The 15174-nt window shown below is 41.2% G+C and overlaps 1 protein-coding gene across 1 annotated transcript in view; it reads left to right on the plus strand.

The window, feature by feature from the left end:
• LOC126263637 (platelet glycoprotein V-like) overlaps positions 1 to 15174 on the plus strand; it is a 60749-nt gene that overhangs the window by 26549 nt on the left and 19026 nt on the right. Inside the window, exon 2 of the mRNA XM_049960732.1 lies at positions 10252 to 10620. Coding sequence (XP_049816689.1) covers positions 10252 to 10620 — 369 coding nt within the window. The remainder of the gene's footprint in view (positions 1 to 10251; positions 10621 to 15174) is intronic.

The following is a 15174-nucleotide window of genomic DNA, read 5'->3' on the forward strand; positions in this document are numbered from 1 at the left end:
TCACCGTCATAGGGGCTTTCATTGTATTCTTTCCACCTATCTGCTCTCTCCTTTAACAGTGGAATTCCCGTTGCACTCTTAATGTTACCACCGTTGGTTTTAATGTCACCAAAGGTTGTTTTGAGTTTCCTGTATGCTGAGTCTGTCTTTCTGACAATCATATCTTTTTCGATGTCTTCACATTTTTCCTGCAGCCATTTCGTCTTAGCTTCCCTGCACTTCCTATTTATTTCATTCCTCAGCGACTTGTATTTCTGTATTCCTGATTTTCCCAGAACATGTCTGTACTTCCTCCTTTCGTCAATCAACTGAAGTATTTCTTCTGTTATCCATGGTTTCTTCGCAACTACCTTCTTTGTACCTATGTTTTCCTTCCCAACTTCAGTGATGGCCCTTTGTAGTGATGTCCATTCGTCTTCAACTGTACTGCCAACTGTGCTATTCGTTATTGCTGTATCTATAGCGTTAGAGAACTTCAAACGTATCTCGTCATTCCTTAGTACTTCCGTATCCCACTTCTTTGCGTATTGATTCTTCCTGACTAATGTCTTAAACTTCAGCCTACTCTTCATCACTACTATATTGTGATCTGAGTCTATATCTGCTCCTGGGTACGCCTTACAATCCAGTATCTGATTTCGGAATCTCTGTCTGACCATGATGTAATCTAATTGAAATCTTCCCGTATCTCCCGGCCTTTTCCAAGTATACCTCCTCCTCTTGTGATTCTTGAACAGGGTATTCGCTATTACTAGCTGAAACTTGTTACAGAACTCAATTAGTCTTTCTCCTCTTTCATTCCTTGTCACAAGCCCATATTCTCCTATAACCTTCTCTTCTAGCTCCTTCCCCTACAACTGCATTCTAGTCGCCCATGACTATTAGATTTTCGTCCCCATTTACATACTGCATTACCCTTTCAATATCCTCGTACACTTTCTCTATCTGTTCATCTTCAGCTTGCGACGTCGGCATGTATACCTGAACTATCGTTGTCGGTGTTGGTCTGCTGTCGATTCTGATTAGAACAACCCGGTCACTGAACTGTTCACAGCAACACACCCTCTGCCCTACCTTCCTATTCATAACGAATCCTACACCTGTTATACCATTTTCTGATGCTGTTGATATTACCCGATACTCATGTGACCAGAAATCCTTGTGTTCCTTCCACTTCACTTCACTGACCCCTACTATATCTTGATTGAGCCTTTGCATTTCCATTTTCAGATTTTCTAGTTTCCCTACCTCTTTCAAGCTTCTGACATTCCACGCCCCGACTCGAAGAACGTTATTCTTTCGTTGATTATTCAATCTTTTTCTCATGGGAACCTCCCCCTTGGCAGTCCCCTCCCGGAAATCCGAATGGGGGACTATTCCGGAATCTTTTGCCAATGGAGTGATCATCATGACACTTCTTCAATTACGGGCCACATGTCCTGTGGATACACGTTACGTGTATTTAATGCTGTGGTTTACATTGCCTTCTGCATCCTCATGTCGTTGATCATTGCTGATTCTTCCGCCTTTAGGGCAATTTCCCATCCCTTGGACAAGAGAGTGCCCTAAACCTCTATCCGCTCCTCCGCCCTCTTTAACAAGGCCGTTGGCAGAATGAGGCTGACTTCTTATGCCGGAAATCTTCGGCCGCTAATGCTGATTATTTATCAAAATTTAGGCAATGGCGGGGACCGAACCCGGGACCGAAGACGTTATGATTATGAATCAAAGACGCTACCCCTAGACCACGGGGGAAATGAGTGTTAACACCATATTGGGATGTATCTCAATACATTTGTCACCTCATTGTATATCCCAAGTGATAGGTCGGCAGGTTTTCTGGCCATAAAGGTACTGGAATAATTAGTGAGAAGTCAGTGTAAGTCATCCTCTTCACTCTCCAGTCTCCTTTGCTTCCCTCGACCCTTGACCCTCCCCAGTCCCGCCCATTTCCTCCTGTCATATCACATTCTCCACAGGAGAAAGAAATACGTAGCTAGTGCTCTCGTTTTAAGAAATACTGATGGACTGATCATTATGTTGTGAATCTGCACCCAGTAGATCGCGTGACAAATCCCAGGTAGCAACAACTTTCAAGAAATTTTGTGTTCCATTTGCTGTGTGCCATTTGGGTAACTCTCACAAGTCACAATATACTTGGTTCGTAGATGGTGCACACCAAGCTCTTCATCTCTCTGTCGAAGAGACAATATTTTTCTTCTATCGAGTTAGCAACAATGGTGTGCTTCCCGGTGTTCAGCCGAGCTGTTGTTTGCATTTTATGCACAGTATTTCTCCAACCTAACCAGTCGTCATCTACAAATACTACAAGTACTGGACTCCAAGTGGAGTATGAAGTTTCCCATCTCTTGTGGATGTGGTGGCTGGCAAGAACTGAATACGTAAACTGAGTGCCGGACCGTAGCCCGTTTAAAGTGAAACCTTATATCATAAATGCAGTCTCATGGTTGATCTGATATTCTTTACGCTAATATTTTGTTCGTTAGGTTGCTGTGTGTAACTGTGTTGAATGTCTTACGGACATTAAAGAACATGGCATCTACCTAAGAGTTGCAACTGCGTCTAGTGGACGAACAAAGCGATTGTGGTTTCAACGATCGTTGTTTTCGGTGGATCCAGAGGACATTTTCGGGCTCCAGGAAGGTCAGAATACGCGAGCTTACAACATATTCCAAAATTATACAACAGACCTGTCAGAGATAGAGGCCTACAGCTGTGTGCGGCTATTCGACGTCCCTTGTTCAAAACGGGAAACAAATGTGGTTTTTAGCAATCCTTAGGAGCGAATCGCTCCTCTAGAGACCTACGGTACATTGCCGCTAGAAAAGGGGCAAGTTCTTTCACGTACTCTGTATAGAATCAAGCAAGTATCTCATCATATCCAGTGGACTTTATTGAGTGATTTCAGTTGCTTCCCTATCCTTTGGTCACGTATTTCGCATCTGACGATTCATCGTTGGTGAGACGATTTAAAAGAGTTACTTCAGTGCGGTCTTCCTCTGCGAAACAGTTTTTCTATGCCATTCTTTGTTTTAATGCCATTACGGCCATAGAGTACCTGGACAGATGGCTCATATCCGATCACTGATTGAGCGTGAGACCAGAACTTCTAATGACTTTTTTTTTTTGTCGGGTTGGTCGATAAAGTTTTACTTTCACATTCATTGAACGCTTCACTCATAACCCTCCTCACGACAATTTTGACTTCTATAAGTGTTCGTTTGTCTGTGAGTCGGTAGAAATTGTCATAAATTACGAGTCTTCGGTCAGGTGGCACATCTGTTTCAGCATTGATGTATAACTGTCTACGGTGCCTTGGCGAACCAGCAGCAAGAACATAACTGTTGAACATGAGCGAGGTGGGAGCTGTGTGTGAGCGAAGCTCACCGTTTAAGCATAAATCGTGTTAGCGACAGAGGTGTGTTGGACGATACCCGTTTCTTTATGATGCTACTTGGAGGAAATCACACTGTAGAAATGATACTGTGATGTGCATTTACAGCTGCGGGCTGAGGGAAAGGTTTCTACTCATAAGAAGGAGATAGGGAACACAATGTGTAGAAGAACTTGCTTACCTCTCCCCAGTTAAATCTTAGTTCTGTTTCTTTCTTCTTTCCTTTTAGTACCCCCTCTGTGCCCGCGCCTCCAGTGCGAACTGGTGTTCGAGGTGCAGTATCATTTTGTGAACTGACAGTTGGCCTGTAGCTATCATCAGGAAGTGTGACTTTCCTTCCATGATACTCTTCGAGCTAGGATACAGTGTCTCTGGAGATGAGGAAGTTGCAGTTGTGTAACTGCCTGACCCAATGTTGCCGAACAATGGAGCAGATTATATCCTTATCTCACATCCGTTTCCCGAGTATAAATCACACACTGTCGCGTATGTCATCTCGGAAAATAACTTAAAATGTAGCATAAAACGATATGCTGTCTGAGACTACATTTATGATGTTTCACCATCGCAGTCTTACAGTGCAGGAATTATTTGCGTGGCGTACGTAATTTTGTATTTTACGATATTATTTACAATCCGTCAACGAAAGCCTTAGAAAATGGTAGATACAGTCACCCACTAAGAATTTTCTAAATGACAACGTGCTTTCACAACTTTCTCAACTTGTATCATTTTTTGTATTACTACAGTTTCAGTTCTCCGGTCGATTTTAAACATATAAACTCAATCAAATTACGTCAAAACACATTTTTATATAAATTACATATCATGGAATGCTTAAGAAAACTGTGTAGCAGTTTTAGCGACCATAACCAATATGAAGAATATACACTTCTTTTTTGTTAGCAGTCACAATTCCAGAAACCGATTTGATTTAAGTTGTTCATTTTTAACATCAAAGATTTCTGTAAATTTTTTTGGTTAAAACTCTGTACAAATTTATGGAAACTGTGTTAACTGATGATAATCCTTTATTCTAAGATTACACAGTACCGTTTTACGATACTGTAGTCGCAACTTTAGATGAAAAAATATAGCTAATTCAACATTAGACCCCCGTACTGTCTCAACGATCTAAATTTAAACTAGCTCTACTTTTTCACAGAGTTTGAAAATACCGCTTCAGTTGTAGGGTTCCTTTTATTTAAAACACGACCGATTTCGAGCTCTTATATGTCCATCATCAGGTGTCATAACTTTGTGCTGTGGCCCAGAGGCCGCGGTGGACCAGTACAGGACTCGGAGTTCGTGCTTTTCGCTCGCTGGTGACGCACCGCATCTTGTAGTGTTGCACTGCAGCGCTCTGGGTAACAGATGATGGACATATAAGAGATCGAAACCGGTCGTGCTGAAGCGGTAACTCCACCATAATGCTCAGTTGCGGAAGTCCCTCCGACACTATCGTTTGTATATTTTTTCACTGCAAGATGCAAGTACAGTATCACGAAAACTTGTACTACATGATCATGGAATAAAGGATTATCAACAGCTATTGCGGTTTGCAGAAGGATTCTTAGAAGTTTTTAACAAAGAATACCTGTAGGTATCTTTAAAATGTATCAGGTAAGATGTGGCTGCCCACACCGTAAAATCACCTTTTTTTTATTTTTGACACCAAAGAACTTTTGTGAGCACCATGCGTCGTGTCATATGTGCTTTTCAAGCTACCTCCAGCCTTCACAGCGGCGTGTCGTTAGGATACTGTAGTTCTCTCAGAACGAGACAATAACATAATACATGTGTGGTAGTAATAACTGAAAATTCTAATTACAACGTAAAGTGGAGTGATTGTGTAAAGTAAAGCCATACAGACCTAGCTTTTTCTACATCTTCACGATAAGTATGTAGTAACACGTCCGTCTCGTCTTCCATGTTGGTAACAACCACATACGTTCCTGGTTTCACAATCACTCGGGCACTCCATAGCAGCTCGACTGGTCCGCTAAATCATCTGATTCGTTGAATGTTTCTGCGGTCATGTAGAACAGCGGATGAGACTTGGAACTCAACACGTTTCGCTTAACGGAACAAGATCGATAGATGGATGGGTAATTTCCAGTGTACCCCAAGGAAGTGTGATAGGACCACTATTGTTTTCAGTGTGTATAAACCTAGTAGAAAGCGTCGGATGCTCTTTCACCCTCCGCTTACCAGAAAATACGAGGGCTATTGGGAAAGTAAGGAACTATAGGTCTTGTCATGGAAACCACAGTGAAAATCAAAACTGTTTTATTTGTAACGGCTAGCTACGCCTTCCAACTACTTCTCTATACAGTCAGACTTAGATATACCGGGTGATCAAATAGTAAGTATTAATTTGAAAACTGAATAAATCACGGAATAATGTAGATAGAGAGGTACAAATTGACACACATACTTGGAATGACATGGGGTTTTATTAGAACCAAAAAAATACAGAAGTTCACAAAATGTCCGACAGATGGCGGTTCATCTAATCAGAACAGCAATAATTAGCATAACAAAGTAAGACAAAGCAAAGATGGTGTTCTTTAAGGATATGCTCAATATGCCCACCATCATTCCTCATTGTTGTGAACAGCACTTTAAAGCATGTCCGTAGTTATGTTGAGGCATTGGCGTTGGATGTTGTCTTTCAGCACCACTTGAGATGTCTGTCGATCACGATATACTTGCGACTTCAGGTAACCCCAACGCCAATAATCGCACAGACTGAGGTCTGGGGACCTGGGAGGCCAAGCATGACGAAAGTGGCGGCTGAGCACATGATCATAACCAAACGACGCGCGCAAGAGATCTTTTACGCGTCTAGCAATTGTTTTTGTTCTAATAAAACCCCATGTCATTCCAACCATGTGTGTCAATTTTTACCTCTCTATCTACATTATTCCGTGGTTTATTAAGTTTTCAAAGTTATACTGACTTTTGATCAACCGGTATGTCGTACCGTTGTACCAACTTTTCAGTTCCCTCGTTACAGAAGACAGCCGCCAGTGCTTGTCGACAATTTTCTACTCAGGACTGCAGCTCGTTGTCTGTGTCAAAATAGTGCCTTCTTGCCAGCGGTTCATCTGAACAGAGATGAATCTCAGGGGTAGACAATTACGGGATGTATTGTGCGTGATCAAACACTTCCCATCGGAAACGCTGCAGGAGCATCTTCATTGCACCTGCAGAGTGCGGTCGATAATTGTCATGTGTATTGCATAGTTTCAGGCGAAATCTTTCACCAGGCCCTCATACTTGATGGGAGACGCTAATTTCTAGCCATCTTTACGTTCTCACTGTGAGCTCAGACCTGGAAAGAGCGACATGATGCGATAGACAAGCGTATTAGACACAGTGCTCAAAGCATCTGTGCGAAGTTCCATCAGATTTTCACTGTATTTTCCATTTCGTGACCAATCGTTCCTTACTTTCCGAATAACCCTCGTATGTACAGCGTGGACTATGATCCAGGTCTCTCAGGCCCGTTATGCTTAAACTGAAGTTAATTTCCTCTATTTTGACTATCTACGGCGCAAACTATTTTTATGGTGAAAATACTTCTAAGATAATTTTATTTGTTTAAAGTCTGCACTATAAAAAACTTCGCGAATTTGCGCTTGATATACAACAATAGCAGACTGTTCTTAGCGTACACGTTTGGTGCAGTTACAGCGTGTAATATGAGTTTTTCTAACTGTCTTCTCTACACAATATGCAAATGCTCTCCTTTTCTTAGATAGTGCTTTCATTGTCCTCTTTGGATTCGGTGCCACTAATGAAATCATTGATTTCTTCACGCCTGCTAGCTGCTTTCCCAAACTGATGCTGAAACCCTGACGCCTCGTTTATTTATTGGTAGCCAGCATCATGCAAATTACATACGCATTCATTACACCTGCTTCGATCATGCTGAAGTAAATCAACAATGGCCAGCGCCCTGTTTTTATCGTCACACTGTAGCGTAGCGTCTTCTGATTCATGGTGTCAATGTCGCCCTTTGTTGCAACGTATATTCTTCAATTGATTATGACACCATTGGTTCATCATGAAAGGAGCTAAGGACGGTAACAACTTTGTTTTCCTTAGGAACATAAGAGGTTATCATCAAATATAGCAGAAAATCAAATAACGTAGAGCATACTTCACGCCCTTTAGGTATAATAAAAACGACAGGAATGCCACCCTTGTTTTCCGGATATTGCCTTCTAGTATCAGAGCTTTTGACAACAATGAGGTTAAGCGAGACATGTAAAAACAGTTAGTCATGGGTGATATTACATCCCGACTTTTCAGGTTCAGTCGCTAGGGTTTCCACAACATTCTCTCCAAGCCGCACGGTTCTGGTTTCTTCTGCCTTCCCCAAATACACTTTTCATCTTCCAGCAGTAGCCTGTTGCATACCACAAACTGCACAGCTTTATTCCGTATCTACCAAGTTTTGGTGGGCTGTATTGTCGAAATGGACAGAAACCTCCAAATGTGATCAACGTTCATCCACAATCATGCACCGCCCTGGAATATAGGCATGCCTGAGAGCAATTTCCCACATCTGAAGCTCTTCTATGATTGGTTTCAGTCTATCACTTGACCTGTGTTCATGTCGGGCTGCTGCGCTGTCAATTCGCAGCACCCTCAGAATAGCATGGAAACGATTGCGAGACATAATTTCATTTCACAGTGGTCGGCCATTCCTATCACTCCAAAGCTGAACAATTTCTTCATTTCTTGACTTGAAAACTCCAGTTAGGATGACAACACTAAGAAACTTTTCCATTCCTTCCATATGTATATGCACCCAGTCCTCGTAAACGATCGACCTTCTTTGTTGGTCCACATATACACTTTGTCAATGAGGGGTACACTACCGAACAACGTAAAACAAGGTTCTTCATTATTACCGTTCCTTATCTAATAATTTGAAGGTCTCTGCTCTTCTTCCATTACATCCTTTTTGCTCAGTCTACCAGAAATTATAGCTTCAGGATGTCTACCCTGTGTTTCATTCCCATCACGAGGAAACAATAAGCCACAGTCAACATAATTTGCAAAAACTGTTCTTGTACACCTTCGTAAAGTAATTTTTCATGAGCATCATCTTCCCGTAGTTCAGAGTTTGCAGCGACATCTATCTCATTATCATCACTGGAAGATTCTTATTCACTAGGTGGGTTTTCAGAATCAGGAGACTGCTCCAACAATTCCCCTGTCTCCTCCTGTGATAGTTCTCTTCTCAGTAATATTTTCAGTTTTCATTACAGACAACTCTTATGAAATAATTCACCAAAATAAGCTTGTGCTATCACAAGGAAAACTATTCAACACTGAAAGAATAACTGCGCAAGTCTACAACGGCAAAGACGGACACACACTGCGTACATAGACATTTTGTTGTTGAAACATTGCTTTTAATCGCCTGGGACTGCGAGGCTCACACAAGCGTAGGTAAATTCGTATAATTTTTTTTTTCAAAATTATGACTAACTTGACATTTTAAGAAAAGTCATAAAATTTCATTAAAATGAAACGTATAGTTACTAACAGAGAAAATATTAAACATCACGGACGGGCTCCTGAGGCCCGATGGTAGGCAAAGGGTTAAGACTGCTCGCAGATGATTCGGCAGTAGCAATGAGACAAGACAGTATCTGTTTGCAGAATGATCTACTGAAGACTGATCAATGGCGCGGGCTTTGGCGGTTGGCCCTGAACGTAAATAAATATAACATATTGCGCTCGCACGGGAAAAGAAAGCCATTATCGTACAGCTACACTACTGATGAGAAACTGCTGGAATGTATATCTATTGCAAAATGTCTAGGAGTAACTATCCTCAGTGGCCTTAAGCGGAACGACCACATAAAAAACATTACGAAAAGCATATCTAAGACTGAGATTCATTGGAAGAATTTCAAGGAAATGTAAGTCCTCCACGAAGGACATCTACTGTATTTCTACAGTGAAAAGACCAGGTTTTCACGACAATATGTATACATGTTGGAAGATTTTAAAGTCTGACATGTGCTGAGGAAAAACCTTGTGTAGCACCACTTGGAAATTGCACAAAGGCCGAAAATTGCAATAGTGATATAAATAATTCTTACAGTAACGGCGAGCATGATGTCGTTTAAGAACGATTCTTGGTTAGAGCTCACCAACATGGGATCCTTAACAGGTAATACTACAGAAGAGATAGAGAAGATTTGTCGAAGAGCAGCGCGTTTCATCACTGCATCGTTTAGTCGGCGCGAAAGCGTTATGAAGATGCTTGACAAATTGCATTAGCAGACGTTATAAGACAGGCGCTGTGCATCACTTAGAGGTTTACTATTGGCATTTTCCGGGAAGTGTCGGAAAACATACTATTTCCTCCCACATGCGTCTCACATAACAACCACGACGAGAAAATTCCAGAAATTACAGCAAATACACAAGCTTAGCGACAATCATTCTTCCCACTTGCCATTCGCGAGTGGAAAAGTGTATGAGGGAATCAGTTACTGTTACCATAAATACCCTCCGTCACACATGGTTTGATTGCTTGCGGAGTATGGTGTAGATGTATGTGAGTCAACATCCCCGCGATCTGGTATCTCTACGGGATCTAATCAACAGTTGGAGCTTTAAGATATATACGGCATACTTTTAGGAACTTTGGTCTTCCTTCCAAACTGAAGCCATTATTAAGGACAGGAGTATAGTTACACGACACGTCCGGTGACAGATTTTTTGTCCATTGTGCCTACGTTGACCTGTCATGATCATTTTGCGTATTCTGTACAACAAATCTTCATGTTATTTGTTGGTTGCAGAAGGTGCTCGTCTGCCTAGTGATGATGATGACAGCTACGTCAGCAACACTGACGTGCCCGTGCAAGTTAAGTGCCGTCGATGATCGGACCATTGCAGACTGTGCCAACATGGACCTACTGGAAGTTCCATCGTGCGTGCCGAAAGATACGACAATCTTGGAATTTTCCGGTAACATCGTACCCGAACTGGATGCCAAGGTCGTGGTGCACATGCCGGAGTTGCGGTACCTGGATGCTGACCGCAGCCACATCACCAATGTTTCGGCCACTGCTTTCACTGCGACGCCGGAGCTGCGTAAGGTTCAACTCTCCCACAACAACATACGACAAATACCAGCCGGCCTCTTCGATACAACACCACTCCTCGAGGTTAGTTGGTAACTCTCCTATCTCATTAACGAAACATCTTCATTGAACAATTAGGGAATTATGAACAAGACTCTGAAACTCCATGGTCAGGCAACAATTGCTTCTCATTGCTGCACATAGTAAACACGTTTGGAAAGACATCTAACTCAATACGAGTGTTGCAGAGTGAAATGTATCTTTGATATTAAATTATTTAAATACGAAGGGGAGGCACACCAAAATACGTTCGAAATAAGTAGTCAATCAATGCAGGCATAACGCGTAGAAATAGGTTACAGGGATAGTAATTACAAGCTGAAAGTAACATGAAGTTTTAACATTAGCATATCACTTAATGTTAAAACTTCATGTTATTTTCAGATATGTTTGCTTAGAACATATTGTCGGGAAAGCGAAGACTGTGATTAACTGACACAACACGCAGAAGATGGAACGGATCTATTAAAAGTACGTCCTACACTATGCTTGTCCGTCCTCTTCTGGAGTGCTGCTGCGCGGTGTTAAATTCTTACCAGATTAGATGAACGTTTTACATCGAGAATTCAAAGGAGAGCAGCACGTTTTGTATTATTGAGAAATGGGCGAGGGAGTGGCACGGATATGATACAGAATTTTGGGTGGACATTTTTCGTTTCTCGTTTCGGCAGGCTCTTCTCACGAAATTTCACCCACCAACTTCCGCCTCCGGATGCGAAAATTATTTGCTGCACCCTATCTACATAGGGAGAAACGATCAAATCAGAGCTTGCACGGAAAGATACAGGTGTTTGACAGGGGAATAATAGGAAATTATTGTGAAGGTGTTTCGATGGACCCTCTGCCAGGCACTTAACAATGAATTGCAAAGTCTCCATGCAGATCTAGATGTAGATGTATAATGTGGTGAGTGAAAGACATGTCCACGAGTTCATGACAAATGTCATGGCATCCACATTGTAACAAAAAAGAAAACCAAAGGCGCATTCTGTCGGAAGATCTTGAGAATAATATACACCTGCTCAAATTTTCATTAGTAAACTGACTTCTAAAATACAATGAATCCTCCGTATAATGTGGCTCCTTTTATGGACACATCAAATTCCGCCTAACATGTTCCACACTCAAACCTGTTTAATTGTAATATATTTTACTGTGGCTGCCCTTTTAGGTATATTCAGTATTAGGTTTTATCGTTTCATACCATATACATTCTTACTACAGAGCAGAACTTTTGCCTGATCCCCTCTTGTGTTACGATGCTGGCCTTTAAATTTAAACAGCAATTAATTTTACTTACCATGCATATACAGCGCAGCAGCAAATATGCGTGATTATGTTTGTAGTTGCTTTGGGCGCACACAGCGCACAAAATGTACTAGATAGATTTGTCTCCTCTGGCAACAAGCAAGGCTCTAACCCGTCTGGGCGTCGAGGGGACCTGAGTTTGTACAACAGATGAGGGTAGGCGACTCCATGCTCTTCCAGCTCGGTGCCAGAGTTCAACAGGCTTAATGGCTACTGAATGGTGGCATGCCAGTCTCTTGGCAACACTTGAGTAGTGACCAACAGTTTTTAATGGATATCTCGAGAACATGCTATCTTGTCATTAGTTTTCTGACTGGTTTAATACGGCCCGTCTCCCCTGCTATAATCTCTTCGTCTCAGAGTAGCACTTACAATCTACGTCCTCAGTCATCTGCTTGATGTACTCCAGTCTCTGTCTTCCTCTAGAGATTTTAAGCTCTAGAGCTCCCTCTAGTACATGGAAGTTATTCCCTGATAGTTTAACAGGTGTCCTGTCATCCTGTCCATTCTCATTGTCAGTATTTTCCAAATGTTTCTTTTCTCACCTGTTCCGTGCAGAACCTCCTTATTCCTTACCTTCTCAGTCCACCTACTTTTTAACATTCGTCTGTAGTGCCACATCTCGAATGCTTCGATTCTCTTCTGTTACGGTTTTCCCACAGTCCATGTTTCACTAACATACAATTCTGCGCTCCAAACGTACATTGTCATAAATTTCTTCCTCAAAGTTAAGCTAATGTTTACTACCAGTGGGCTTCTCTCGGGAAGGAATGCTCTCTTTGCCGGTACTAGTCTACTTTTGATGTCGTCCTTGCTTCGTCCATTATGGATTATTTGGCTTCCAAGATATCAGAATTCCTTAATTTCATCCACTTTGTAATCACCAACTTTGATGTGAATTTTCTCGCTGTTCCCGTTTCTGCGACTGCTCATTACCTTTCTGTTTTTCCGAGTTAGTCTCATTTGATATTCTGCACTCCTTACTCTGTTCGTTTCATTCAACACATACTGTAAACTTATAAACTTTCACTGAGGATAGCTGTGTCATCAACAAATCTCAGTACTAATGTTCTCTTATCTTGAATTTTAATCATATAGACTGAACAATAGGAGCGAAAAGCAACATCTCTGTCTTAAACTCGTTTTATTCGGAGCACTTCGTTAGCGTCCTCCAGCATTATTTTGCCCTCTTCTTTGTTGTGTGTGTTTTATCAGAATGAAAAATGCTCCTGTCATACGACAAGAAAGGCGAATATGACCTGCCCAGAGTTAGGGATTTAAAAGAAATGAACTAGCTTCTAGGCATCTGGCAACTTCAAAGACATTTAAATTAGAACATTTTGACATCTTCGTGCTATTTTACATGTTGGTATATAATATAATGCTTCGCGCTAAGTAACATGGTACACGATATCATTTTGTATAAAATCACACTTACATCATTTCATCCAACATGACACTTCCCATGTTGTGCAATATGACACAAAAGCATGCATCCCTGTCCTGGGATACTTATTATACAGGGTGGTCCACTGATCGTGGCCGGGCAAAATATCTCACGAAACAAGCGTCAAACGAAAAAACTACAAGGAACTTCTCTAGCTAACCACGTACTTATACGTTTGTGACTATTACAGCGCCATCTATCACAAAGCGAAAAAAGTGGTTCAACTAAAACATTCATATTTCTTTACGTACTACACAAATATGTAATAAAAAATGGGGGTTCCTATTAAAAAAAAAAAAAACGCAGTCGATATCCGTTTGACCTACGGCAGCGCCATCTAGCGCGCAAACCATAGCGCCATCTGGTTTCCCCCTTCAAGGTAGACGAGTTTCGTTCTTTGCAGTTTTATCGTTTGACGCTTATTTCGAGAGATTTTGGTCCGGTCACTATCAATGGACTACCCTGTATATGCACAACCACTCTTGGACACTTACTGTTACAGAAACATCCCACTTTCTATAAGCGCATAGATTTGCTTGTTTATTCTTACATTCCCCACGACACATGGGACAGTGTAGGTTTGGGGAAGAAATGGTCCCTTGGGAAGTAAATCTACCCCCCCCCCCCTCCAAGTGCCAGATAATAAAAAGAAGAGTTTTATCATCCTTCCAGGAACAAATCACCCATTGAATTTTTATATTCCCAGAAAACGATTGTTTGCTATTAGATGAATTTTCTTCACCAATACGTTATTGTATGTTGTTCATTATGTCTAGTGAATATATTGTAGTTTGCCAACTTTCCGCTGGGGAAGTAGGGTTAAACCGTAAAAAATCACGAATATGTCAAGATGTTTTGATTTAAATGTCTTCAAAGCTGCGAGATACTTCCCCCCTTTTACGTCCCTAACTCTACCCAGGACGTATTCGTCTTTTTCTGTTATGACAGGAGTTTGTTTATTGTCTTTCGAACCAATGAATAAAGTTTTCACAAAACAACATGAGGACCGTTAATTATTTTTTGTCTACCTTCTTTCACAATTTGAACCGATTCGTATAAGTTTGAAACAGAAATGACGCGCGTAAGAAAACAGGAAGTAAACGCGTTTTTTGCAAGTAAAACCTTAATGAAACTAGATTTTATGAGAGAGTTTTCAATTATGTCGCAAGAATGAATTTCTTACTGAGCTCATCCAGTTTAAACTGTTTCCGTTCATTTAGTTCAACTAAGAACGAATTTTACCTGCTGCATTTCGCCGGAATTTAAATTTCGTATCTCGGCAACGGATAAAAATTTACGAATGAAAAAAAAAATCTGTTTCACTTTATCCTTTTATCTTTCTTTGTGCTTAGTTTGAATCGATTCATATGAGATTAAACCATAGACGTGAGGCGCTTCATAAACCTCCGAGAAAAATTGTTTTGTGCTCGGAAAATCCAAACGATGCAAGATTTTTTCAAACGGTTAAAACTGTTCTTAAATCATTAGTATCGCTCCAGTTTTGAGTTATTGAGGGGTGGTTCTTGTTGCACGTAAAATCGGAACAGTGCACATACTATTGAAGTCACAAGATGCGTATTAATTTCAGCCCAATTAAAATCTTTCGCAAAAGGAATAAATAGAGCCGCACAGTTTGCCAGGGCCCAAGGTTTCTTTCAAAACCTCCTTAAAATACAGTTTCATAGCTGTATAAGACAAATGTTCGAATGGCTATACAAATGGTTGCTAGTCCAAGCTAAACGAAAACCTTTTTTACCCGTTGATCTTAGCACAAATAGGAACTGAGCACCAAGAACCTCCATGGACATGTCTTTTCCTTCGCC

Source organism: Schistocerca nitens, chromosome 1 (assembly GCF_023898315.1).
Source record: "Schistocerca nitens isolate TAMUIC-IGC-003100 chromosome 1, iqSchNite1.1, whole genome shotgun sequence".
Lineage (NCBI taxonomy): Eukaryota > Metazoa > Arthropoda > Insecta > Orthoptera > Acrididae > Schistocerca > Schistocerca nitens.